General features: G+C 36.2%; 1 protein-coding gene and 1 long non-coding RNA gene across 3 annotated transcripts in view; one reads left to right on the top strand and one right to left on the bottom strand.

Moving 5' to 3' along the window:
• Positions 1-8,778: 8,778 nt before the first annotated feature.
• On the bottom strand, positions 8,779-13,758 carry LOC125250189. The gene is made up of 2 exons (XR_007180747.1): positions 13,620-13,758; positions 8,779-10,406 (listed from the first exon to the last, which is right to left on the bottom strand). It is a non-coding gene; the product is annotated as an uncharacterized LOC125250189 (long non-coding RNA).
• cables1 (Cdk5 and Abl enzyme substrate 1) overlaps positions 13,499-24,434 on the top strand; it is a 28,187-nt gene continuing 17,251 nt past the window's right edge. The window contains exon 1 of one of the 2 annotated variants that reach the window (XM_048162643.1): positions 13,499-14,195. In XM_048162643.1, coding sequence (XP_048018600.1) covers positions 13,663-14,195 — 533 coding nt within the window. In that variant the 5' untranslated portion in view covers positions 13,499-13,662. The remainder of the gene's footprint in view (positions 14,196-24,434) is intronic. The other variant, XM_048162642.1, reaches the window with a different exon arrangement.

Here is a 24,434-nt window from a genome sequence, read left to right as displayed (position 1 = left end):
GTAAGGGAGATTTAGTAGTGATTAATGTTTCATTATGCTAATTTAGAAGAATTTCTGTTAATGTTGGTTTTTGTAGAGTTACCATCCTGGTGACAAGTAGCGCATGCGGCTTGGTATGAGAGCAAGTAAGTTATATGTTTTAAGAGACAGCATTTTAAGCCATCACTAGCTCACTAGTGTCAAAGGCAATTCCAGTACCCTCGGAAACATAATTCTCTACTAAGAGATTTTAACCTAAATGTAACCAGATTCTAAGGCTGTATTGCATGTATCCTTCACAAAGGAAATAATTTCAAATGCACAGCTCAGTGAAAATAAATAAATAAATCTAAGATGATAATGTAAAATTAAGTAAAAAGAAAAAAAAAAGATAAGTTTAAGAACAGTAATTTTTAATTTAAAAATAAAACTGTGTCTCATTTCAACACCTGCGTCCTCTGGAAACCTCATTTGTCGGCCGCATTCACATTTCAATTCAAGTCACATTTATTTGTATAGCAGTTTTCACAATACATATCATTTCAAAACAGCTTTACAGAAAATGCATGTCAACATTATAATTTAGAGTAATCTGTTATAATGTCATAGAGGCTGCCTCATTTCAGTAAAGTGACACTTACATTCCAAAGTCATAAGGAAATTACAACAATGTATGCTTCACAAGGAATAATGGTCAATTTAATAATGGTTACTTTTCTGAAATAGGACATTCTTGATGACATATGTGGATTACAAATGTGACCTCCAGCCTTAACTCATACTTAAAGGGTTAGTTTACCCAAAAATTCAATTTCTGTCATTATGTACTCACCCTCATGTTGTCCCAAACCCGGTAAGACCTTTGTTCATCTTCAGAACACAAATTAAGTTTGATTTCATTTTTGATGAAATCCAAGTGTATCTGAACCACACATAGGCAGCAACGTTATTGCACCTTTTTGAGGTCCAGAAAGGTAGTAAAACCGTTAAAATAGTCCATGTGACTACAGTGGTTCAACCATTGAACCACATTCAAACAACTACAGTGGTTCTACAGTGGTTCACTGTTATGAAGTGACGAGAATACATTTTGTGCGCAAAAACAAAACAAAAATAACGACTTTATTTAACAACTTAACCCATTGTCATATGCAGCCTGAAATGCATTCACTACATCAACTGCGTATGACAAAGGTTCCAATTGTTAAATAAAGTCATTATTTTTGTTTTGTTTTTGCGCACAAAATGTATTCTTGTCACTTCATACCATTAAAAGATTAGTTCACTTTCATCCAAGATGTTCATGTCTTTCTTTCTTCAGTTGAAAAGAAATTAAGGTTTTTGTTGAAAACATTCAAGGATTATTCTCCTTATAGTGGACTTCAATGGCCTCCAAATGGTTGAAGGTCAAAATTACAGTTTCAGTGCAGCCTCAAAGGACTTTAAACAATACCAGATGAGGAATAAGGGTCATATCTAGCGAAAAGATCGATCATTTTCGGAAAAAAAAAATGTAAATATATATGCTTTATATGAACAAATGATCGCCTTCCAAATGGTTCTGCCAAAACCACACTTTCGTATTCTTCAAAAGCTTATGCTGTATGTCCTACGTCTTCCTTATTCTACTTGCAGAACGAACACAGCGCCAGTCCCATTCCAGTTCCATCTGTAAGTAGAATAGGGAAGGCGTAGGACATACAGTGATAAATAGTGCTGTTAATGATGATTAAATCTAACGATCACTTAGCCTGGATTATTATTATTACTGTTATACTTTGTTCTTAAATTGTTAATGTTAACAACATCATAAATGATCCGCTACAAGCAGCATCCTCACATGATAAAACTGACTAGCCTGGACTCCTTTTTTCTGTTTACAGACGTGACGTAATGACGCAAAGACGAACTGCTGAAAATCCACCAGTTCGTTCTTATTATAAAACTTTATTACAAGCTTGCCGTTGTGAATTGAGCTAAGATAAGGAGATAGTTTTAAACACTGGCTGGATATGTACTTGCTCAAAAATTGATTTTGGATGATTTTTAACCAAAAAAAGTGATGGACAGCAGCTTTAATTTGACTGAACTAATTTGTTTAAGTTTGTCCTACTCAAACCATTGAATTATTTTGAGCGTTAGGGTTTAAAGTGTACCCATACCACCAAACCTGTCCCTACCTTACACCTGTACCCACCTCAATAGCAGCAAAAATGTTTTGTAATACTACATGAACACAATAAATATACTGTACCTAACATTTTTTTTAAGTACATAGTAAAGACACCTAATATAAAGTGTGACCATTTTTTCTACTCACTGTAGAATTGAAAAAATATGAATATTATTTATTTACATCAATATTTTATCATTTATTTATTATTTCATTATTTAATATATGTATTTTTTTTTTTTTTTTTTTTTTTATATTACACAGTTTTTCTCTAAACTTTCCACACACTCCCTTGCAGCCCCCAGTTTGAAAACCCCCTCACTTTGAGGTCGCACGATGGTCAGGATGTTGCCTTAGAAGACAGTTGCCTATGTAGGCAGGAACAAGGCACTTCACTAAGACCAACCCCCCCCATCCCCCCCCACCCCACCCTAAGCGCTGTTACAACTTTGTCTTGCTCATTCTCTTCAAATGAGTACAAATGAATGTTTTCATTTTGAGCTGAACAGTAAAGTATGTTATCACAGGCCTGCACTCTTACATACAAGAGAAGAGAAAACAAATACAGATTCAAAACATTTTCAAAAATGCTATCCCATTATCACTAAATTGTTTTAATGTTCTAGTTGTGCTCAAGAGTGATGGTGTGATTAATACGGTCAGCTCTCATCTGACAGCTTAATGAAGTGCCTCAGTTAGCATCATTTCAAGGGGTCACAGCCTCACATGTAACACATTATCATTAGACTAATAACTTACATCATGGGGAAATGTATTATTGTTTAATTTTGTTCTGATAAATTGTGTATATTTTATATAATAAATAAATTATTATGGAATTATTAAATTCCAGAAGCTTTTGTTGCACAAATTCCTCAAGCTATGAAGTTTTGCTTGCTGTTACACAAACTCTGATTGTTACCATTTTCTGTAAGGGGCTTTATAATCAAATAATAGTACTTCCAAAACTTAATTAAAGTATATTTTAAAGTAAAATATGAACCTTTAAGAGAAACTTGTCGGTTAGATTTTTAAAAATGATCTGATAATCTAATTTCTGAGGAATTCAGACTCATGCCAGGAACATGTCAGACTGTGTGTGTGTGTGCGTGCACGCGTTTTTCTTTTAAAAGTTAAACTTTTTTTTTTTTAAGATAAAATATTAAAATAAGATCAAATTAAATCACATTTCAAGACAATTTCTGACCTTAACAAGCAGTCAAGTGGGTCTTTCTGGTATCATTTCCTGTTTTATTTTTAAAAAAGTCATTGTATCTAAACATCACTGACCCATTTATTCTTTTATAATATACATTCCTTTTATTTGATCAGCAGCATAGTCTGGAAAAAGTATTTGTACTCACATTCTTACTTTTATCAATATTTTTTTATTTTTTTTCCAATATTTGGTATCCATCAACCCAAAATGTGTCTTCAGCTGAAGTGGGCTAATATAAATCTCTCCAGTTTGAGGGCCAGGCCTGACCTGTACGGTTGGCCCCTATGAGCCTTTGTTTGGCAGACGCCTCTGCTTCTCCTTTCATCCTCCCTTGAGATAAATCCCTCGCTGGACCTTCTCGACTCTGGTTGAAAGTGCAGCGCAGCCGCCATACATCACAGTGGAGCTGCTGCGTTTGATGTGGGGCTGCTGTGGCCCACGGGTGGGCTGGAGATGGACTTCCTCACAGTTCCCCCTTGAAACTCGTTCATCAATCCTGCAGTCTGACCGTGGATCTCCCCCTTTGCTTGGCCACCTCTGCCCTCTTGACCACAGAGAAGCAACAACAAGAACCCTCAGCGTCAGACTGTGTGACGTTGGGTCAGAAGCAGCTATCCGTCACTCCAATTTGGCTCCTGAAAGTATATAAATCTCCACCTAAATTGGTAACGTCCATACATTTCCAATAAAACTGACTGACATTATATGGCTCCTAAATATCTTAGTCACACCCAAAACAACTTTTGGTAACACTTTAAAAAGCAGGTCCCATTAGTTAATGTTAGTTAATGTATTACACCTTTAACTAACAATAAGCAGTACATTTGTTACAGTATTTATTTAATCTTTGTTAATGTTTGTTAATAAAAATATGGTTACACTTTATTTTAAGGTGTCTTTGTTACACTGCAATTAAACATTTAAGTACTGAGTAATATTAAGTAACTACATGAACTTACCATAGGGTTAGGATTAGGGTTTGGTCTGGTTTAGGGTTAGTTGCATGTAAATATGCATAATTTATAGTTATTACTATGATAACTGCATGTAACATATGTAACAATGACACTGTAAATAGTGTTACCCGATTTATTTTATAGTGTCCTTGTCACACGTTACATGTAGTCACTGTAGTAACTACAAATTATGCATAATTACATGCAACTAACCCTAAATCAAACCCTAATTCTAACCCTAAATACATGTAGTTAATTCTTATTACAGTAATTACAGTGTAACAAAGACACCTTAAAATAAAGTGTAACTCACATTACAATAAGGTTCCATTTACCATTAGCTCGCTAACATAAACTAGCAGCGAAAATAATTCAAGACTTTATTAAGCTTAGTCAACATTTACTAATGCATTATTAAAATCAAGTTATATCTCTTAATATTATTTCATTGACTGAGCTCACAGTTTTATTTTTATTAACTACCATCACCAAAGTTTAATACTGTAACAAATGTATTGCTCATTGTTAGTTGTAAAGTGTTACCAATATTAATACAACTTTGATTTTAGTAATGCATTAGTAAATGCTGAAATTAACATTAACTATTATAATAAATGCCTTGGAGCTTTTATTTTATTTTATTATTGTTAGTTCATGTTAATGTAGTTTACTAACAGTGATGGCTAGAAACTGATTATATGTATTATGGATTATGTAATCAGATTACTAAATTTAATTAGATTATATTACATTTTTAAAAACTTTTAATCCGACATAAATCAACAGTTACTTTTTATTTATTACATGATTACTTAATATTCACAAAATGCCAGCAAATTATTAATAAATAAATGATTCTATGTAATTCTCCTAATTTTATCTTTTAAATTTTCCTTTCTAAAAAGCCTATTTCTTATATATGTTCAGAAAGTCTTCCAGTCTTGTGGAATTGTACACACAAGGACATCCACTAGTTAGGCAGCTGCATGGAAAATTAAGAGGCCACACAGCATACACAAATATTTTAGTAAGCATATAATTTTGATTGTTTTTATTTTAAAACATTTTTATTTTATTTTAACATTTTAAAAATGTAATTAATTATTAGCTTTTCATCAAATTACCAACCCACTGTGGTTCCTACACAAAGCCCAGTTTGAGACAGCCTGACATATGTTTAATGCACATTGTTGATAACAAAGAGTGGAGTTAGTTACATGTTATTACATGTACTTACTATGTAATAACAGTAAATTATGCATAATTACAAGTAACCAACCTAAAACAAACCCAAACCCTAACTCTATAGTAAGTACATGTAGTTAATTAATATTAAAGTACTTATTTGCATAAGTACAATGTAACTACTTCACCTTAAAATAAAGTGCAACCTAAATTTTATTTCTCTTTGCATTTTTATATCAATATGCGGCAAGATTATTCTATTCAAATCAATGTGATAAGTGAGTAAGGTCAAAGAGTAATCAGATTACATTACATTAATCGATTACATTACTATCTAATCATGTAATTTATTCAGTAATAGATTATAGTAGTGTTGTAGTCAAGACCACCTAAACCGAGACCAAGTCAAAACCAAGACCAATGTGTGTTGAGAACAAGACAAGACCAAGACCAAGGCAAGACGAGACCGAGTCGAGACCAAGACCAGTGTGTGTCGAGACCAAGACAAGACCAAGAGTGTGTCTCAATCAGTTCCCTAGCTCCCGAGCTCGTGAATCTGTGTATCGTGGAAGGTAAAGGATGCTGGTTCACTACACATTGGGACACTTATGACTCGCGACGTGACAACGTCCTCATTGTACAACATCACTACTGGTATTTACGAACAATAGCAGAGCTGATATTTTCTGACATTACTTGTAATATTATTTAAAGTACATTATGATAAATTGTTTGCTTGGTACATATACGTGCAACATTTCAGCAGTAAATAAATTATAAATGTTAGCTAGATTATGTTCATTACTTTTCTAGCGATGTATGTTTATGCTGAAATATAATAAAATAATGGTTTGTATTTTTAAAAACATCTATTGTGCGTCATTTTGTGTAGTGAGTTGGCTCACATGATTCATGTTTCGCGCTTCAGAACTTCCGTTTAGGGAGCATAGTGAGCATCGATGCTCCCTGGTTTTCACGGTGCATTATGGGACTTTTTAGGGAGCGAACGTTTCAGTGCCCTGGAAGGTTTCTGCGATTGAGACAGCCTTTAAAATGGCCAACTCCCTGGTCAGTGCCCTCACTACTAAACTAGGGAGCTGATTGAGACACACCCCAAGACTTTGGGTGGTTGAGACCGAGACAAGACCAAGGCAAGTCGAGTCCGAGTCAAGACCAAGACCAGACTAGAACTCCTCAAATTCATCTGAAAGATCCACATTTACTGCCTGAGAAATAGAATAATAAGACCATATAGAACTGTTACCAAATCTACACTGCAGAGGTGGAACAGAAGTTGCATCTGAATTGTTACAATTACAAATGCATAAATAATGTTGAGATTAATGTTTTAAAAATAAAATTGTTTTTTGAACATTTGTAAAAAAATAAATAAATAAATAATAAAAAAATCAATATCACCTTTGCAATTGTGCTCATATTTGTGAAAACAGCCCTCTTTCTTGTGATATTGTTTAATTATATCATATGTCATAATATAAATATCAAGATCTTATACAAGTACTTTTTTGCAATCAATTTTGTGTTGATTTAATTTGTTTTAATTTTGGTGACATTTTTGACACAATCCCTTGTTGATTTCTACGGAAGAGGATTAGGGCCAAGCAATAATACAAAAATAAAACCATCTCTAGATTAAAGTTGTTAAATTTCGAGAAAAAACTTGTTAAATTTCGAGAAAAAAGTCGAAATAAAATGTTGAGGATAAACTCGTTAAATTACGAGAAAAAACTCGTTAAATGTCGAGAAAAAAGTCAAGATAAAATGCTGAGAATAAAGTCATTAGATTATGAGAACAAATTTGCAATTTAACAAATTGTTCTCGTAATTTAACAACTTTTTTCTCGAAATTTAACAAGTTTTTTTCTTGTAATTTAACGAGTTTATTCTCAATATTTTCTCTAGACTTTTTTTCTCGAAATTTAACGAGTTTTTTCTCGTAATTTAACAACTTTAATCTCGAGATAGTTTTATTTTTTTATTATTGCTTGGCCCTAATCCTCTTCCGTAGATTTCTGACCCGGCACAACAGTAACAAAATAAATGAAATTAGAAATAAGTTTCTGATTGCATTTGAAGCAGGAAGTTTTACATCCAATCAAATGAATGATGTTAACAAAGAAATCAGACAATGCAATTTAGCGATATCCCCGCAGTTGTGGTCTTGACCGGTCTTGAAATAAAAGTTGAGTCCTTTTAGTCTGAGACCAAGACAAGACCAAGACCAAATGTGGACGAGACCAAGACCTTCAAAAGATGGTCTTAGGACCGGTCTCGAGTACTACAACACTAGATTATAGTATGCAAGTACTATCTACCCAGCATGGTAACCATTTAACAAAAGGAAACTTATTGTGAAGGTTTACCCACATTTCAAACTTTAAGTTTGAAAAATAAACTGCAGTCACATCACATGAGTCACATTTTACTCCCTGAACGTCTCTGATAAGAACAGACATACTGAAAGTTTTGATAAATCACTTTCACTTTCAGTTCCAATAGATTCTAGTTATTCCAGCTACATATTCCCAACCATCTGCTGTCAGAAAACCATCAACAAAGCATTTTTATTCCCTTAAATATTTCTCATCCAATCAGTGTGAAGCAGTTGCCACACCATGTGCATCATGACTCACAATGAGGTGCCAAAATCACTTGAGGGGGAGGAAGCCCCACACAAACACAGGAAGTGCTGCATTTCACACACAGGGACAGAGAGTCTGAGGTCTGTGCTCTGCTCCACTGATTTAGGGATAAGATTAACCTGGCCGAGAGTTACTTTATTGTTGCTCGTGACAGCGCAGCCTCAAAAAACGCTGTGAAACGTTGTGTTATTTTGGTGCGTTATGAGACTGAGGAAGTAATAAAACAGCACAGAATGTGCAACCAATTGAGGATCTGTCAAATTAAAAGTGGAAAGTGAAAGTACGACTTGTTTTATTGATATTTAATGTTGATGTTTGACTTTGTCTGTCCAACACAATAGTCTTTCCAACTTTTCTTGTCCCTTGAAAAGCAGGGCTGATTCTGACCAAAAAGGAAAAACAATACTAGACAGCTTCTGTAGTGCAGGAGTTGCTTATGTATTTCTTTGCTTGAGTGTCTGTCATTACCATAACATGGTTAACTCAGCATGTTAGAATAATGTCATTGACCTGAGTGCTTCTGACCGAGAAAGGTTATCAGTGGGGAAGAATTCTGACCAGATGACAGAGCAAAGGGACCACCCAACGATACTGGAGCATGGATGTTGTAGTTCACATTTATTCATTCCATTATCTCCATTTATTTGGCCAAATTAGCAGAGTGGAAAATTATATCAACAAATTATTTAGCAACTTAAATGGCAATGGCAATATTGTTCTTTGTTATATTTTTGGACAAATATAATTTTTTATAATATTATAGCCTATATATAACACACATAACAATATGAGTAGGAATAACATGGACATGAACTTTTGTGCTCTGACACCAAGAATGTAGGTTAAAATGCATGCATATGTGAAGTATGACAAATTACTTTTAAGTATAAATATTCCATGTAGTCTCCCAATTAACATACAAGCTCATAAAACTAATAATTATACAATAATTAAAACCATGTTTAAAATGTTGTTGTTTTAGATGGGAGTATAGCTGTCAACTACACACATGACGCACACAATATTCCCAAATTGCACCACACTCTTTTCACCTCATTTCCTCAATAATGTCCTCCTGTGAGTTAGGGAACCGATTGAGTAAGAATTCCAGAGTATCTGTTACAAACGGCAGATGAACTTGAATTTCAAATATTTCATCACTGGTTTATATCACCTCCCTCATTTATTTCATCATTGGAATCTGACTCACACCATTTTTAGGGGGAAAGTAATTCTTTAGTCGCTTAGGCTACACTTTTGCGCCACCTAGTGAACACCTTGAAGAAATGATCAGAACAGGGCAATCAAATAGCTATAACTGAACAACCAAAAACTTCCGGTGTGACCTAATACATTATCCTAAAGTTGTATTTTGTTTGTTCTTTTTGATTTTCCATCAACTAACTATATAAGCCATTTTTGTCATGCAATATAGTCTCACAGGCCAGTTTATATGTAGCCAACATCTCGCTAGTACTCAGAACTGCATTAATTCTTCATGACATAGATTCAACAAGGTGCTGAAAACATTCCTCAGAGATTTTGGTCCATATTCACATGATAGCATCACACAGTTGCTGCAGATTTGTTGGCTGCGCATCCATGATGTGAATCTCCCCTTCCACCACATCCCCAAGGTGCTCTATTGGATGGAGATCTGGTGACTGTGGAGGTCATATGAGTTTAGTGAACTCATTGTCATGTTCAAGAAACCAGATTGATATGATTTGAGCTTTGCGACATTGTTCGTTATCCTGCTGGAAGTTTAGTCGCATGTACATGGTCAGCAACAATACTCAGGTAGGCTGTGGCGTTTAAACGATGCTCAATTGGTACCAAGGGGCCAAAAGTGTGCCAAGAACATATCCCACACACCATTACACCACCACCAGCCTGAACTGCTGATACAAGGCAGGATGGATCCATGCTTTCCTGTTGTTTACGCCAAACTCTGACCCTACCATCTAAATGTTGCAGCAGAAATTGAGACTCAGACCAGGCAAAGTTTTTCCAGTCTTCTATTGTCCAAATTGGTGAGCCTATGCAAATTGTAGCCTCAGTTTCCTGTTCATAGCAGACAGGAGTGTCACCCGGTGTGGTCTTCTGCTGCTGTAGCCCATCTGCTTCATGGTTCAATGTGTTGTGCATTCAGAGATGCTCTTCTGCAGACCTCGGAGGTAACCTGTGGTTATTTGAGTAAATGTTGCCTTTCTACCAGCTCAAACCACACTCTAAAAAAAAAAGAAAAAAAGAAGTGCTATTCAGCACTAAAAGTGGTTCATGGCTCGTAATCATAGGGGAACCACTTTTGGTGCTATGTAGCACCATATCTTTAAAGGTGCTCTACAGCACCTTTGTCAAATGGTGCTATGTAGAACCCATAAGAGGTGCCATATCACATTTTATTTGTTCAACAAAAATGGTGCTAATAGCACAAACAGAGATTCTTTGGCTTGTAAAGAACCTTTAAAGGGTCTTAACCGGTTCTTTGTATGGCAGTGGTGCTATATAGCACCTTAACCACCCCAAAGAAACACTGAAGAACCGCTGAAGAACCATACAGGGGCTTAACAGGCTCTGTATACAGTAGCAGTGCTATATAGCACCTCAGTCATCCCAAAGAACCGTTGAAGAACCAATGAAGCACCAAGATTTGGTGCTATACAGCACTTTAAGTGGTTCCCCTATGATTATGAGCCAAAATAACCACTTTTAGTACTATATAGCACCATTTTTTTTTTTTTAGTCTGGCCATTCTCTAACCTCTGGGATCAACAAGGCATTTTCACCCACAAAACTGCCACTCACTGGATATCTTCTCTTTTTTGGACCATTCTCTGTAAACCCTAGATATGGTTGTGCGTGAAAATCCCAGTAGATCAGCAGTTTCTAAAATACTCAGACCAGCCCGTCTGGCACCAACAACCATGCCACATTCAAAGTCAATCACCTTTCTTCCCCTTTCTGATGCTCAGTTTGAACTTCAGCAGATCGTCTTGACCATGCACATCTCATTTCGGAGGCTGCATTCGAAGGCTGTATACATCATCAAGGATGTCTTAAGAAAAGTAACCGTAATAAAATTGACTGTTGTTCCTCATGAGGTGTAAAATACTGTATTTTTTTTTTTTTACTTTGCAATCCAAGTTACTTTTCTTAAACGAGACATATGCAGCCATCAAATGCGACCTCCGAAAGACACAGCTCATGTCTACATGCCTAAATTCATTGAGTAGCTGCCATGTGATTGGATGATTAGACATTTGCGTTAATGAGCAGTTGAACTGGTGTGCCTAATAAAGCGGCCAGTGAGTGTTTAGCCAGTATTTAACTTGATTAACCACTAGATGGCGCCGCTGTAACGTAGAAAATAACTGCTATCAAACGGTCTTTAAGTGCAACTAGGAAGTTACAGTCAGTTAAAGTTTGTTCTTGTAACAAAATTTGCCATCATATGAAGTTTCATCATTATTTCAGTTTAGATACTTAAGATGGGTTGAAGAGGAATCCAAAATATGCTATTAAACATTTATTACATTTTTTGATGGCATTTTTCAATGACAGTTCAATAAAAATCCAGCCTAAAATGATACATGTGCTTTGGCCCATTGTTGCCAAACCAGCTACAGCAGGGTTGCCCAATCCTGTTCCTGAAAAGTTCAGCTCAGTCCAGCCCTGATCAAACACAACTGAACCAGCTAATTAAGATCTTAAGGAGCACTTGATGATTACAGAGAGATGTGTTGGATCAGGCCTGGATCTGAACTCTGCAGGTAGGTAGATATTTGGGAACAGGATTGGGCACCCCTGTAGAGTCTACAAGCTTACACTTGTGAAAAAAAAATTGCACTTAATTATATTGAATGTGCATTCATAAGTGAAGCCTACTTCAAATCTTAAAGTAATAAAATAAAGGCCACTTAAGAGTACTCTAGACTTTCATGACTATTTCTTAACAAATTTAAGTAATTTTTTTTTAAAGTGCATTTTGTAATAATGTCAAATTAAATACTTTAAAGTAAATTTTTTAAACTATTATGTTTTAATAATCATGCTTTAAAGTACACTTAAGTTGTCTTGCCTATCAAACTAAAGCACATGTACCCCCGGTTTCACAGACAAGGCTTAAGCATAGTCCCAGACTAAAATGCATGTTTGAGTGGGCAGTGTCCTGCACCAACCCCAATTAAACACACCTGAACCAGCTAAGGTTTTTAGGCATACAGGAAAGTTCAAGGCAATTGTTTTTGTGGCAAGTTGGAGCTAAACTCTGCAGGACAGTGGCCCTCCAGGACTGATTTTGGACACCCCTGATCTAAACCCTGTGAAATCAGGCTGTAACATACTTGATTATAATTTTAACTGTAGTGTGTTGTTTTATATTACATTTCAAGTTAATATATTTTAAATGTACTAAATTTCAACTTCATCACAAATGTGTAATGACAAAGTATATTTCAGTTTACAATGAATGCTTGTCTTGTAGGTAAATACATATCCAGTACACTTAAGTGGGGCACTAACTAATTACTTTTCATATAAATTTAAATTATTATACATTTGCATTCATTGTACTTATGCAGTTACATTATATTCAGTTTGCACAGTATATTCTTTTAAAGTATATAATTTTTGTAATAAGTTAAAAGGATGCTAAAGTTTCCAAGAGGTGCAGTTGAAATGGCCAGCTAATAATCAGCAAGCTACCAACTTATAAAACAGCTACAAGCTTAACTGAAATGTTCCAGCAGGTTTTAATGTAAAGAATTATGTAAAGAATACCCAAGTTAAAATTCAATTAAATGTTTAAAAGTTTTTTAATAAGGGAGCAAGTCTTTTGGCAGTTGTTTTGGTTGTCTAGTAGTCTAGAATCCTCAAATAAACTATGAACTAGTGCACCACATTTGAAGGGTGAATTGAAACGTTATTTGAATAACGATTTCTAAAGGGCATCAAATATCTCGTGTTACTTCGTACTGTTCATACCTAAAATGTTTACTTCTATGTAATTTTTAATGTCCTGTCCAAGTAGCCCAAAAGGGCGGACCAAAAACGAAGGCAGGGAGGAAAACACAGAGGCTGTGTTTCAAAATGTAGTGAACCGCCTAACTTCGACATTTTTTAGCATAGAGGGCGTGCTCAGCTTACGTTCAGCTAAATTAACTAAACGACTGCTGTTTACATTTTTAACTGCACTTAGAAAGCGCCAAGAATGTTGTCTAGGTAGGCGACTCACGACGTTTTGAAGCACCGCCTCGTTCTCATGAATCCCCATTGGTCAGACCAAAGCTCCTGCTGCCACAATACTGCACACACGTGACCCAGCTTTTCTGTACACACACACACACACACACATACAGCCACACAGTAAAACACAGCAGGCACTTAAAAGCCAACGCCATGGCGTTTTGACCACCAATTTCACCCCACATCCAAAAAATTACCATGAACCATCTCCGTTGACAAACACGCATTATCTCACGCGTAATGGCGAGCGCGCTGCAGATGAAGCACTCCAGTTTGGAGCACACACGGAAGCGCGTAATAGATCCACGACGGAGACAAGCTGCACTCTCATTCCTCAGCAACATCTCTCTGGACGGACGACCCGTGCAGGATGACGGGGAGAATCAGACCGAGGATGAGGACAGCTCGAGGACTAGACAGAGCCTGGTTTCTGCAGTGGGCCAGCAGGCATTGGCCGCGGCAGCGAACCAGGCTCTCAGCAGTGCCCGAGCTGCTGGTTTCATGGCTGGGATCACGGGTCCCAGCGCGGCCTCTGCTGCTCCTCCTCCTCCAGCGTGCGGTGCGGATGCGGAGGGGGATGTGTACGGCGCTCAGGTGCTCCAGTCCGTGTTCAGCTCCCCCTTTTCAGCAGTTCCACCGGCTACGAGAGGGAGACTCCAGACGTACACTCAGGGAATCCTGCCTGTGTCCTACACCAGGCAATCCAGCCAGAACTACTGCTGTCTAGAGGGAGGGCAGATAGCCAACTCTGCCTTGGAGCTGCAGAGATCCAGGTAACCTTATGCACTGAGATGCGGATACACGTCATTAATTACAACAGTAACAAAGGTTCTCCACAAGTTATTAACATGCAAGTTGTTCATTTGTGTCATTCGTCATTACTTACACGTGCAAATATACCAACAAATCTAATCCTTTAAACTGAGCTCACTTGTAGGAATGCATTGATATTGATGTGCATATTCTGTAACACACATGAAACCTAGTGGCAGTCACTTTTCGGAGTCATTTTTTCAGATACTTTTAACTAATTTATGTCCTCAAGTTCACACAGGTGTGCTTTTTTTAATCAGTATTCCTATTGTTTTAACTTTTTTTTTCTTTTGCATTTCACTTGGTGTGAAAAATGAGAGAGTACCTTCTAGTATCCTTCTTTAAAATAAATGTAATTAGGTTTGATATAATATATTGAATATAATAGCATTCGTTCATTTGTAAGTGTGGGTTGTAAGTGTAGTTTTTGGGGGCATCTGCTTGTATTTAAACAAAATTCTTTAATAATAATATAAAATGGTAAAAGACACGCTCACATTGTAACATCATACTGTAATAAAACAAAAAACAAAACAAAAAAAACAGTTATGTCTATAATTTTCAAACTTTATAAATCCAGACACATACAGTTAATCAAATGTACCTTTGTGTAGTTGGTCCCACTTTATATTAGGTGTCTTTAACTACTATGTACTTATGTCAAAAAAAAAATATTGTTTGATACAATGCACCTGTTGTTGCATTGCAAGTGTTTCACAATGTTGCTATTGAGTTAGGATACAGATATGTTCTTAGAGGAATACACATTATAAAAGCTGTGAAGTGAGGGATTACCTAGACTTTATTGAAATGGGAGATTAGTTGCCAATGAACTAATGGCCCCATTAAACACATTAAACACAATCCCTGAGAAAAAAATCAATTAATCAATAAACTCCATTCATGCTTTTCTACAGTACATCATTCATTAAAGGTTTAGTTCACCCAAAAATGAAAATTCTGTCATTTATTACTAATGGATGAAATAATTTCACACAATTTACATTTGAATGCAAAAGGAGACGATGAAAAAAGTTTCTGTAAGTATCGTTTCTGCTCTGATAGCCGCAAGACCGCACCGAACCCGGTGAGTGTGTGTTAGAAATCAGGAATTGTGAGAGAACATTGCACTTGGTACGTTTTTCATCTTAAAACCAAACTTGGGTCTTCAGCTGACAAAGTTTAAATCCCATCTGGCTAGCGCACTTCTCATAATGTTTACCTAAAAATGAAAATTCTGTCATTAATTACTCACCCTCATGTCATTCCAAACATGTAAGACTTTCATTCATCTTCAGAACACAAATTAAGATATTTTTGATGAAATCCGAAGCTTTCTGACCTCCGATAGACTGCAACGTTATTACCACTATCAAGGTCCAGAAAGGTAATAAAGACATTGTTAAAATAGTCCATGTGACTACAGTGGTTCAATGTTAATGAAGCAATGAAAATACTTTTTGTGCGCAAAAAACAAACAAAAATAATGACTTTATTCACCATTTTCTTCTCTTCTGTGTCAGTCTCCTAAGCTGTTCACATAGTAAACACAGTGCAGCGCTTCCTGGTTCTACGTCAGTAGGCAGACAGTAGGCGGTCTTTTGTGGCTGTTCAAACGCATTCAACCACATGAGTGTCTACGTAGTGTAGCAATTCAGTCGAATGCGTTTTTGACTACCTCTGGAAGTGGTCAAAAGTAGACAAGCTTAAAACATTTTAGACCCCATTTACACCTGTATTTAGCGTCATCCACTTATGATCCGATTAACCAAAACGCGTCTTAATACCAGGTGTAAACAGGGCCTCAGTTCAGCTTAATGTTTGTACATGCTGCTTACACTTAAACAAGAATTTAAAAGACTTATTTCAATATAGATTTAATCACTTTTAGTTAATCAGCTGTGGTATCCTCATATTATTAAGATGTTTTAGGAACTGTGTGGATGTGAAGATCCCCTAATGTGGCCCTTAAAACTCTTCAACGTGCATTCCTCTTCAAAATGTCCCCTCTGAAGGAAAACACACAGCAGCTAGTATCTCTAAAGTCCTGGGATCATATATTTAGCATGGTCATAGTGACAAGTGTGTCTAATCGGAGATGAGCAGGTGGTGACACTGAAGTGTCTGCCAGACACACTACTTTCAGTTCCAACCAGCATAACCACAACATTTCAATCTCAGCCAAACAGCCACAGCGCTAGGGTCTTTTGCTCTAACTGTTGCTTCAGAGTCATGCAAAGCACTACCAGATCTACACTCATAAACGTTCGGGTTACAGGATCGCTTACTTTCTCTTTCTAGCATGCATCACACACACATATCTTATGCACCTGCTTTGTGTGCTTTAATGTGAACATATCAACATGCTGTAATATGAGACTCTAGAGGCCATGCTTGCAAGTTGGGCGTCCTTTGTTCAGTTGTTTTGTTACTGAGCCAGAGAGACAGCAGGGAATGTCTTTGTGAATATAGTTAATATGCAATATTTTATGCTATTTTCTTTGTTTGTATAGGAAAGAGTGACTCAAGTGGACCTATAACATATTACAAAAATTGCACAACTATTCTCTCAGGACTGTAACCATTGGCACTGAACTGACCTGAAACCTAATTCTTGCTTCATTTAATGATTATGTGTCTCCTGTTGGTTTAGTTGTGCAAGGTGGGTCAAAATGCACTTCTTGTCCTAACATCTACATGAACTGGTTTTTCTCCAAACAAATTTAATATATCTGAATTATTCTGACTATATTGGGGTATATCAGTAAAATGTTTAAATGTCAGGTCAGATTGAAAAAGGTACACTGTTTACCTTTTGGCGCTCTAGCAGTTAATAATCAAAACTGCATGTGTCTTTCTGAAGAACAGTTAGCCGGAGTTACTTCTCTATGTTTATGAATATGAGTCACGCAGGTACTGGACTACTCCGCAGCGATTTGTGTTCCACCCGGTGTAAAACAGTCCGAATATAAACATTTATTATAGGCGTACCATAGTGATACAGGATAAGACAAAAAACAAACAAATTTTGAGCCAAAAAAAGTTACATAATGTACCTTTAAAGATATGGCTCACCCCATTTTTAAATCATTTTTAGAACACAAAAAGATAATTAGCAGAATTTAGAGGTGATTCATACTGTAAAAACAACAAAAGCAAAAGTATCGTAAAAGTAGTCCATATTTGTGTACTATATTCCAGTGGTTCTCAACTGTGTTGGCCATGAAGCTGTGACCCAAATTTTTATGAATTTGAACCAAGCAAATTTATTCCTTAAAAGGTTGACGCATAAGTAGGCCTACCGTCCCACTTAACACATAAATTTTAAGAATTTCACTAACACGTTAAACAATTTATATCCTACCCCCATTCATGCTACAGTTTTTCATAATAACGACAATAAAGTTATTAAGTTTGTATGAGCCACCACAGTCATATATAGAAAATAGCACAAAGTCAAGTAAAGTGGTATTCTGGGTTAAGGTTACGGAAACTACAGTTACTGTACCAAGGTGAATACACAATACATGAACTGTTAATAAAACATAAAGATGGTGATCCTAAACCTCATACCTGCGTGCAAATCATTCCCAGCTAACATAATTTAATTTGCTTTTTATGTGATAAAGTGCTACATAGCATGTGCCTCCTCATTTGCTCATGCGATTGAAGAGTGTGTACCGTGAGCACAGTATGACATCTGACAGGACAGGAAAGTTTGATTATCTGAGGTGAGAGACTTTTTATTTCTTAACAAGTTGCGAAAGTAATGTTAGAATAATGACACTGGCACTCTTGACTTAACTGCGTCTGGCAGAAGAGTCAAAAGCTTTCACCCATGTCTTTCAAAATAAAAGTATCACATCAGAAAAACATTTAGAATTACATTTTTTTGTTGTTGTTGTTGCTGCTGTTGTTCCTTTGACTGCACTTCGCAACCCACTTAAAACGGTCAAACCACCAGTTGAGAAACACTGCTATATTCTGGGTTGTTTTTTTTTTGTTTTTTTGAGGCCGTAAGATGGCTTTCTTTGATTAACAGACAGAAACTATAAGCTGCTATTTGTTTAAAACCTGTAACCTTGGACTTTATAATACTAGCTTTGTGGTGATTGAATTGCTGTTATAATTTTACAACTTTTACTTTAAGTATTACTTAAATGGCAGCACAACTTCATATTTTGAAAATAGACTTTTCTTATTTAGCTTCAAGATGAAGTTCCCATATTTTAAGTAAGCTGTATTTGTTTTGAGGACAGTTGTATTGTCCCACTCACCTGCTGATTTCCATAAATCACACATGTGTGTACTTTTTTTTATTTTTTAAGGTGAAGTATGTTATATTTGAGCTACCAAAAAGAATAGTAAAAATAATGATTGTTTTTAAACAGGTTTCTCGAACAATCCCTAAAATTGGTTCAACTAAAAGGGTTGGTCCTACCCCAAACTCATTTCTTCATCTGAGCATGTTACCTTTACTGTGTATGTACAGTTTTTTTTGGAGTAAAAAAGAACAAATTTACAGTACCAAAAATGCAAATTGACATTCCCATTAGGGCTGCACCATTTATTGCGATAAAATCACACGCAATTTGGATTTGGCAAAGGCTGTGATTACATAATACGCAACTTGTCAGAGCTGTACGGCTCTGTGATCCGTAGTAAATGCTTCTCCATGTGAAAGCCAGAGGGCGCTCTTGCACAGAAACTCAAAATATGAGTAAAAACTTATTAAATGTTGTCTTTTACTGGACAAAATGTTAATAAATGCTTCTCATGTCTGGAAAGATGTTTGACGCGTGTTGCTTTTTCAAATGTACATTACAGCAATACAAACTCGCAGTGCTTTCAGATGGATTAGTATTTGGAGCCATACTTCATGACGAGCTGCGCATAAAAAAATAATCGCAGCCTTTGCGATTTCATAATCGCACTAAGAAATGCGTCAAGTTCAATGGTATTTTTCATATTGTGCGATAAATCGTGCAGCTCTAATTCCCAGAATTCCCTGTGATACTTCATATTTGATTTTCCAGGGTTTTTTTTCTTATCAGGGTTTGATGTTACATATAATATAATATATATACTGTAAATTTTAGATAAATCTGCAAAACCTAAAGTGTTCTTACCGTATTTCAACATTAAAGTTCTGGCAACTACAACTGTGTTTTTTTTTTTTTTTTTTTTCTTTGCAGTGTATAGTCGTCTCTGCATATTAAGCTCAGATAGGAGAAAGTATTTTAACAATTACATACTTGAGCTTTAAACAGTGTAGGACTTGTTCTAAATGGGCAGCTGCTGGAAACAAACACAGGGTCCAGGCAGGATGCCCAGTCTCTGCCCTGACTCCGTTCCCCCTCCTTCCTCCACTCCCTGCCTCTGACCTCCACTTCCTCTCCCAGACCCCCTCCAGCATGGGCTGCCACTTTCCACCAGGAAGACCAAAACCTTTAGATGCGCTGCCAAGAGCAGTCTGTGAAGAGAGACTGTGCAGAGTTGTCGTGTCTCTCATGTGCACATGCCAGCAAAAACATGTACTCATACACACCCTATACAATTCTGTTCTTCAGGGCCTCTGCTAAGCTACCAGACAGTCTGCCTTGAGGCGGCACAGACAAAAGCATTATTGCAACCCTGTCAGGTCTCACTGTGTGAAAAGTGTGGTGTTACGTAATTCTTGAGCTCTAATGGGTGGCTATACATCTGTGTAAATAGCCTGTATCTTTCTGGTGCTGAATTAATCTCACAGCAGTTTTTTTTTTTTAATTACTGAAAGAAAAAAAAAAAAAATAATAATAACACAGTGTTGTGAAATATAAGTGTATAATGGTTGTCTTTCTATTATGGGGATTAGTATTCTATAGCCTTTGGGAATGTAGGCCTAATTTACTTTTAAGCTAGTGTTACACAACACTGTGTGTTTCAGGACTTGGAGAAAACTTAGTGGTTGATGTTAATCAACAGACATTTTAGATTAAAAAAAATAAATAAACTGAACATTACAAAACAAGCAAGATACAACAGCAAAATAGCAGCAAATAGTAAAACTATGCACAATTTAAAAATTATTTTAGCACAAGCACAGGTAACTATTGTATTGCACAATTTCCTGTTCACTATGAAGTCAGTTTTTGTTATACAATAAAAGTTGGTATTACAGTATAGTATCCAGGGATATACTATTATATATTTATTTTAAAGGTGCCCTCGAATGAAAAATTGAATTTATCTTGGCATAGTTAAATAACAAGAGTTCAATACATGGAAATGACATACAGTGAGTCTCAAACTCCATTGTTTCCTCCTTTTTATATAAATCTCATTTGTTTAAAAGACCTCCGAAGAACAGGCGAATCTCAACATAACACAGACTGTTACGTAACAGTTAGGGTGTACGCCCCCAATATTTGCATATGCCAGCCCACGTTTCCAACATTATAAAAGGCATTAGACAAGGGCAGCCAGTATTAACATCTGGATGTGCACAACCAAATCATCAGACTAGGTAAGCAAGCAAGAACAATAGTGAAAAATGGCAGATGGAGCAATAATAACTGAAATGATCCATGATAACATGATATTTTTAGTGATATTTGTAAACTGTCTTTCTAAATGTTTCGTTAGCATGTTGCTAATGTACTGTTAAATGTGGTTAAAGTTACCATTGTTTCTTACTGTATTCACGGAGACAAGAGAGCCATCGCTATTTTCATTTTTAAACACTTGCAGTCTGTATAATGCATAAACACAACTTCATTCTTTATAAATCTCTCCAACAGAGTAGCATTAGCCGTTAGCCACGAAGCACTATCAAACTCATTCAAAATCAGAAGTAAACAATATAACAGTATACAATACTCACATAATCCGACGCATGCATGCCGCATGCATGACGGACACTTTGTAAAGATCCATTTTGAGGGTTATATTAGCTGTGTAAACTTTGTTAAGGCACTGTTCAAGGCAAGCGCAAGCTCTGTGGGCGTGGACCACGGGATTTAAAAGTGCCGCAGCATAAAATCGGCGCGTTTATAATGATGCCCCAAAATAGGCAGTTAAAAAATTAATTAAAAAAAAATCTATGGGGTATTTTGATCTGAAACTTCACAGACACATTCAGGGGACACCTTAGACTTATATTACATCTTTTAAAAACATAATCTAGGGCACCTTTAAAGCACATGAAAAGGACGGAGAGAGAGAGAGAGAGAGAGAGAGAGAGAGAGAGAGAGAGAGAGAAACAAAACAAAAACAATTTTAAACATTATTTATGATCAACTTTGTCCTAGGAAGATCCAGAACTTATTCTTAAAGGGATAGTTCACCCAAAATTTAAAATTCTGTCATCATTTACTCACCCTCAAATTGTTCCAAACCTGTATGCATTTCTTTGTTCTGTTGAATACAAAAGAAGATATTTTGAAGAATATGGGTAACCAAACAGTTGTGGGACACTATTGAAGTCACTATAGAAGTCTATGGGGCCCATCAACTGTTTGGTTACAAACATTCTTCAAAATATCTTCCTTAGAGTTCAGCAGAACAAAGAAATTCATATAGGATTGGAACAGTTTAAGGGTGAGTAAATGATGGCAGAATTTTCATTTTTGGGAGAACTATCCCTTTAACAAAACATTGCCATCTCTTCCAGACTCATTATTGGATGTGTTTCATAACCACTGAAACAAGTGATGTTTTGGATGGATCATGTCCTTTTCCTTTGTATTGTGCGGTTAGCTGGAATTGCTGACATTTTTTTTTCCAGTGAAATAAATGGAGTCAGAATAAAGATTTAAACCAAACCTTGAAACCAGTATCGGATGTGGTGGAAATTGCAACCAGGCAAAGTTTGCCAAGACATGATTTTAAAAAACACACATGGGCTGTCATGGCTGTTGATTTGCTTTTATCCTGAGAATTCTCAGGAACAAAGGACTTTTTCAGCATTCAATCCCACAAGTCACTTAAAACAATGAACGGTGCTATTTTAAAGATTGAGGTAAAGGAAATGCTGTTGTGTAATAATGGCAAGCAGATGTGGCAGAAATAAAGGATGGGTTTTCAAGTCACTTTTGTCGGAGCAATATGGTGGTGTGCCTTCTCTCAATTCGCACAAAAATACAACATGGTTTTTAAACTACTTCTAGAAAATGAAGAACAAAGAATTACAATGTAATTGTATTTTTTGCTTTTTTATGTTATTTATTTATGAATTTATTAACTAAACTTTATCATTACATATTATATTGTTATATTACAATGTTATTATATTTTGTGCTGGCACTTAGTTTTGGTTGAAATTTTTCTTTTTCAATGTCATTGCTAAATATTAAATATATAAGTATTGTGGTATTCCACCATGTTTTTCAATGACATGCCCCCAACTCGTAAAGATTGTGACTTAAAGAAAATCCTGAGCTTGCCACTCGTATTTACGACATTTAAGAGCTGCACGATTCTGGATCAAATAGAGATCAAGATTTCCTTTATTTTGATCACTTCCATAGACATCCGTCTTTTTATCCGAACTATAAACTTTTATTCCAGTACTTCCGTTTTAATCTGAATATTTGTAACATGGAAATTGATACTGTGTGGCTGAAAAGACTGTTTGTGAAGCTGTTTCTTACCTCGATAGCCTAACTGCTTTCACTGGATCAGTGACTTGCAGATTTGAATGTTCCGGTGTGATTTTGTCAAAAGTTTAATAGACAGAGATGAATCGTCATTTAGGAATGAGATCACAATTTTTATTTATTTTTAATGATTAATCAGGCAGCTCTACAACGTGATGGCATTCATGTGCATTCATCTCGTAAATACGATCTTTCCGACATGACTTGAACATATCTGACTATGAGTGGATGACGCTTGTAATTCCTGGTATAGATAAACTGTGAGAGTAAAAGTCTTTGCTATAGCCTTGTAGATTTACAAGCCTTTCATAAACATTAGACGTGTAGCGTATTGATGTTTTGACTGAAATAATTTAGTTTGGTCTGACTATTGTTTTTTTTTACCATTCCATTGCTGTTAGGCATAATCACCCAGAACACTCAGCCCTGTTTTTCATTCACTCCTACAAGATCAAAGTCTCAGCTTTTGAAATTGATATGTTCTTAAAGTAATTTGAAAGGGGTCATGAACTCTTGTCTGTGTGATCAACCAAATGTGTTTTTATTGAGTTAACTATCTTAGCATGCCAACAGTTTACTAACTTGCTCAACAATTGTCTTCAAACTGAAGATCATTTCTTCAAAATGAATGTTGTTGTTTTGTTTTGTTTTGTTTTTGCTACCCTGAAACATTTTCCATTTGAAGGAAATGACTTTTGAAATGCAGCTCATATGCTAGCTTTAATTAATTTATACCTTTCCATTTATCTCAAGAAAGCTGCAACTTTAAGAGTGCATAAAGTGTCCATTCCTTTTTTTTTATTTTTTTGCACTCATAGTGCACAATGCCTCGCTATGTGTTTCAGTGTGAACACATTATTCACACTACATGCACTACAAAGCAGTGTAGAATAGTTCAGATGTGAAATGGGATGCACTTATTATATACACTACACTTTTAAGAACACAACAACATGTGAAATTGAGCTTGCATAGCTTGAAGCATTGCATTCTGGACTAGAGTATGTTGTGTTTCCTGAAAAATGTGACCAGTGACAGTGGTTGAATTACACTGGAGGGAAGTCAATATAGATTGTCATGTGGAGTATGTTTAAGGCAGGGTTGTCCAAATTCGGTCCTGGAGTGCCACTGTCCTGCAGTTTAGATCCAACTTGCCTCAACACACCTTCTTGGAAGTTTCTAGACTACAGCAAGACCTTGATTAGTTGGTTAAGGAGTGTTTAATTAGGGTTGGAGCTAAACTCTGCAGGACAGTGGCTCTCCAGGAGCAGGACTGGACACCCCTGGTTTAAGGTGTTGTGGGCAGCCTGTTATTTGGTGCTCTCTGGTGTCATTGTACAAGGCAAGTGTGGAGGTTTGTTCTGTTAAATTGGCCTTGTTTGGTTGCTTCCTACCAACACACCATAAGAGACATAAACATCCTGAGGGTCGAGGCTCACTTTACAGATAAGTTGATGCACCTTTTGCCTTATCCTGTAATGATTACTAATCACAGACAGATGTCTATGATTATTCCACCTCTCTTGCTAACTGTAACCATCATTTCCCAGGATGACACTATTG

The sequence above is a fragment of the Megalobrama amblycephala genome, linkage group LG17 (genome assembly GCF_018812025.1).
Source record: "Megalobrama amblycephala isolate DHTTF-2021 linkage group LG17, ASM1881202v1, whole genome shotgun sequence".
NCBI lineage: Eukaryota > Metazoa > Chordata > Actinopteri > Cypriniformes > Xenocyprididae > Megalobrama > Megalobrama amblycephala.
The sequence above is the reverse complement of the archived record's forward strand: the minus strand, read 5'-3'. Positions and strand labels throughout refer to the sequence as shown.